Source organism: Electrophorus electricus, chromosome 5 (genome assembly GCF_041902795.1).
Source record: "Electrophorus electricus isolate QZ-2024a chromosome 5, ASM4190279v1, whole genome shotgun sequence".
NCBI lineage: Eukaryota > Metazoa > Chordata > Actinopteri > Gymnotiformes > Gymnotidae > Electrophorus > Electrophorus electricus.
The window spans coordinates 28,924,666-28,929,665 of record NC_137501.1 but is presented as its reverse complement, the minus strand read 5'-3'; the positions used below and the strand labels follow the sequence as shown (position 1 = coordinate 28,929,665).

General features: G+C 43.4%; 1 protein-coding gene across 5 annotated transcripts in view; it reads left to right on the top strand.

Annotated features, from left to right (window-relative positions):
- Window positions 1-5,000, top strand: part of slit2 (slit homolog 2 (Drosophila)) — a 76,733-nt gene that overhangs the window by 39,902 nt on the left and 31,831 nt on the right. For all 5 annotated transcript variants that reach the window (XM_027025309.3, XM_081714697.1, XM_027025308.3 and 2 more), the window contains exons 6-9: window positions 1,741-1,812; window positions 2,685-2,756; window positions 3,778-3,941; window positions 4,415-4,547. In XM_027025309.3, the coding sequence (XP_026881110.2) occupies window positions 1,741-1,812; window positions 2,685-2,756; window positions 3,778-3,941; window positions 4,415-4,547 (441 nt within the window). The remainder of the gene's footprint in view (window positions 1-1,740; window positions 1,813-2,684; window positions 2,757-3,777; window positions 3,942-4,414; window positions 4,548-5,000) is intronic.

The window sequence follows — 5,000 nt, the reverse complement described above, 5'->3', positions numbered from 1 at the left end:
ATAACCAACACGTTAGAACACGAGGAGAAAAAAAGCAGACGCATATCTGAGAGAGACATTTTCATGCATTTTTAAAGCAAATTGTTAGGCCACTTTTGTAACAACCAATCGCAGGCTTGCTGTGGTGGCACGGGCGTGTTCATCTACAGACTCCGCCCAACTACCATGTGCGTGACCTTATATGTGAGGCCTGTGGCTACTGGTTTTCTGCACAGTTGTCATTTTATTCACTGAAGTCAGGCATACACTTTCTTCTCATGAGGTATAGCAAGACCTTTAGCTTATAGTCTGTTGCAAAGGCTTAGACTATACCTAAATCTATATATGAAGGGCTCTTAATCTATATTGGAGCATCAGTCTATAGTATGGTCTTTGTTTATAGTGTAGTCTAAATCTCTAGTGCAGTCATAGTCTACAATTAGCTCTAATTCCATGGCACTGCTGGGTCATTATTGCTGCATTAATTGGATTAATTGGGTGGCCAGTAATGAATGTGCCTGTGGCAGGGTGGGTGGGCTACCACAGCAGCACTGGTGCAGTGGCGTGGTCATGGTGCAGTGGCATAGTGCAGTGACACGCTGCACTGGCGTGGTGCAGTGGCACGCTGCACTGGCGTGGTGCAGTGGCACGCTGCACTGGTGTGGTGCAGTGGCGTGGTCATGGTGCAGTGGTCATGGTGCAGTGACACGCTGCACTGGTGTGGTGCAGTGGCGTGGCCGTGATGCAGTGGCATGCTGCACTGGCGTAGTGCACTGGCATGGTGCAGTGGCATGGTCATGGTGCAGTGTTTTAATCTTTATAAGGAAATGTAATTCTATTGCTGTTAAATGTGAATGAGACAATTGGCATATAATTATGCACAGAAAATGAAATTTTCTGAAATTTAAATAATTCGTTACATCACATTTATGTAAATACTCATTTTACTCTCATCATAGTGAACAATAATAATAATTCTTCAAGTGCCATATTGGTCCTTCCCTGACAAGTATGTCTGTTTCCTCATCTGTGAGTTTTTGTTTGCACTGCTGGTCTTGCACATTCACTGTCATAACCAAATTGTCACTGTGCTGTGTCACGTTCAGCTTTTAAACGGAATTAGAGTTCATCTGATTGGATATTGTGGCGACATGCCTAACTACACCTGCTGCTCATTTGACCAGTCTAATCACACCTTCTGATCATGTGACCAGTCTGACCCAGCCTTTTTTTCTAATTGTGCTGCGCTGTGCTGATTAGTACCTGCTGATAAACCAAACTTGAAACGTGAAACCTCTGCAGCAGGTTATGAAAATAGCAGACAACATTTCTGCCACACACACACAAACGTACCTGTGCCACGCCCACACACGTGAGCCACACCCACATGCCTGTGCCACGCCTGTACCACGCCCACATGTGCCTGTTCCACGCCAACATGCCCCTGTGTCACGCCCACAGGTGCTTGGATTGTGGCCTTAGTCTCTAGTGCAGTCTTAGTCTCTAATAGTCTTTATCTATAATAGAGTCTACAGGAGAAGTGATCTATAGTTGTATCTTTGTCTTGTGCAGTCTTAGTCTATAGTGGAGTCTTAGTCTATAGTATGATTTTAGTATACACTGGAGCCTTAGTATATGGAGTGAAGCCTTAATCTGTAGTACAGTCTATTGTCTATAGTGGAGTGCTAGTTTTTATTATTGTGTTGCTGTCATAACGATGACCATGTGACTTGTCATCTGTTTGATTTCTGTCCCTATCAGGCAGCTAGACTATAATCACATTTCCTGCATTGAAGATGGAGCATTCAGAGCCCTACGGGATCTGGAAGTGCTGTGAGTACCCGTGTGTGTACATCTGTGTGTGTGTTTTAGTGCAGGCGTGTGAGTACCCACGTGTGTACATCTGCATGCGTGAAGTAGTGCAGGTGTGTGTGTATCTGTGTGTGTACATCTGCGTGCGGGAATTAGTGCATTCTTGTGTGTGCATCTGTGTGTGAGTTAGTGCATGCTTGCGTGTATGTGTACAGCTGTTTTATTTTATTGTTATATGAATTAGATAGACAGGGAATTAGATACATAGTTATGTGTGTGTGTGTGTGTGTGTGTGTGTGTGCTTGTCATGTGCGTATGTCTGATTTAGTGTTTGACTGTAATGTGTGTATACACGTGTGTAGGGTTGAAAAGTGCTTATCTGTCTGTGGTGGGCTGTAAAGTGTGTGTGTGTGTGTGTGTGTGTGTGTGTGTGTGTATGGATGGGCAAGTGGGTTGAGTTTGATATTCGGAAGCAGATTTCTGTTATGAAGAGATAATCTGGCTAATCCTGTTAGAGGAGCACAAGAGGGATGATAGTAGATGGAATTATGTCACATTGTGTTATTCTGAGTATTTTCTCACACACGCATACACACACGCACTCACACACACACAATTTACAGCCCACCACAGACAGATAAGCACTTTTCAGCCCTACACACGTGTATACACACATTACAGTGAAACACTAAATCAGACATACGTACATGACAAGCACATACACGTGCACACGCACGCGCACACGCAGTGAGGTTCTTTTTTTCACGCTGACATGAATGGAGTATTTTACTGCCGAGTTCTAGATAAGTGCTGAGTTCTAGATAAGAACCTCTGAAGTGTCATGTGGTGTAATTGTTATTTATGTCGTCCCTGCCCACTTCTCTCTGTGTCAGAACACTGAACAACAATAATATCTCCCGCCTGTCTGTAGCCAGCTTCAACCACATGCCTAAACTCCGGACATTGTGAGTATCTCTCTCTCTCTCTCTCTCTCTCTCTCTCTCTCTCTCTCTCTCTCTCTCTCTCTCTCTCTCACACACACACATACACACAGACACACACAAACACACACTTACTTAAACCAGGATAGAATAGCATATTCCTTCAATCGCTCCACACTAGGTTCAGCATGCAACCTCTCATATCATTTCCATAAAGGCCTTTAATAAGTGTGATTATGTAGGTGCTGATGGGTAATGAGTCGATTAGAGTGAGCTCTGCAGGGTACGGCCTCCGGAGAGCAGAGTCCTGTGTGTGTGTTCATCTCCTAATCATAATCAACCATTAGAGCTCATTTACAGCTAAAGAGCCTAATCACCCTATCAATATTCCCCTCTGTATGAGAGAGAGAGAGAGACGGTGAAAAAGACAGAAAGAGAGAGACAGAGAGAGAGGAATGACAAATTTGAGCGTTTCATTTTTTGTTTTGGCTTCGAGCATCTTCTAAAGGTTCTAACAGAATTCAGGTACAACAGGCATTTGTAACAGGACACATATATAACAGGTTCTCGTACTCCTGTAGTTCACCTGGTCGAGCAGGTAGAGAAAGATGTTACCAGCACTCGTGGTAATCTTCTCTGATTTTTCATCTTCAGTTAAGGGGGAATAATAATTCTAATAGAGCACCAAAAGAACACATTCTCTTTAACATATAAATCACTGTGTGTGTGTGTGGGTGTGTGTGGGTGTGTGTGGGTGTGTTTGTTTGTGTGTGTGGCTGTGCGTGTGTGTGTGGCTGTGTGTGTGTGTTTGTGTGTGGCTGTGTGTGTGTGTGATACTGCAGAATTTCATTATACCAGTGTTTATATCATTTCTCAGAAGTTGCCAGTGGAATAGACATTACACTCACAAGCACATATGCACCAACATGCACTTTACTGTAATATGTGGATGGTTGTATTGAAATCTATGACAGTGGCCTTTCAAATGGCCTCTGACTCTCTGATCTGCGAATAATAATTCATTCCATCTTTTCCTCTGTCCCAGTCGCCTTCACTCTAATAATCTGATCTGTGATTGTCACGTGGCCTGGCTCTCTGATTGGCTAAGACAGAGGCCCCGCCTTGGTCTCTACACACAGTGCATGTCTCCACCTCCCATGAGAGGACACAATGTTGCTGAGGTTCAGAAGAGAGAGTTCGTTTGTACCGGTGAGTGAATGTGTGTGTGTGTGAGACTGACTGTCTGTCTGTGTGTCTGTGTTTGTCTGTGTCTTCACACATGTCTAATCTTACAAAGTCCGAATGATATTTGTACTGAAGACTATCTATGAAGGAATATGTGAATGACAATTTAATTAATTAGGCTTTGGTGTGTGTGTGTGCACATGTGCATGTTCTGTAGTGTTTGTGTTTTGGCTGATATGTAGTTTTTTTGTTTTTATTTTACTTCTGCTTCTAAGACTTTAATGAAGGCATATTACATAATTTCAAATAGTGATAAATTATTTAATTTCCTGTATTGTTATTACTTTTCTATTATATTATAATACTTTTGTATTATTAGGATACACAAACAAAATCACTGAGCAAGGCTACATATTAACAAATTCTATCGCGTAGAGGTCTGCTCATTCCCCTCTCTCTCTCTCTCTCTCTCTCTCTTTCTCTGTTCTCTCTCTCAGGCTCTCAGATCCAGACATCCTGCAGTGTCCTGCAATGTCCGGAGTTCTGTACTTGCAGTAATAACGTTGTAGACTGTAGAGGAAAGGGACTAAGTGAGATCCCCACCAACCTGCCGGAGACGATCACTGAAATGTGAGTATCACTCACACACACACACGCACGCACACACACACACGCACAGGGCTAGAGAGAGTGAGTTAGGGTTTGTATTTCAGCTCAGTGTGTAGGGTGCTTGTCTGTGTGGTAATCTGGTGTGGAAATGGATTGGTTTTAGCCGTGCTGTTTGAGCCTTCTGGGTTAGCAGTGCAAGGCTAGAGATGCCACATCATTGTGTCTAAAGCTCTCTTTCTCTCTCTCTCTCTCTCTCTCTCTCTCTCTTTTTCATGCCCCTTCTCCCATTTTTCTTTCATTACTCTGCCTGTCATCTTCTCATCTGGCTTCCTCTGAAAGCTCCACAGAATTTGGCAGATGAGCCACATTATCTCATTTGGCTTCAGAAGAGTGAAGAGCATTTGTTTGTGCATGTGTGTGTGCGTGTGTGTGTGTGTGTGCGCGCTTGTATATGTGTGTGTGTCTTCACAGGGG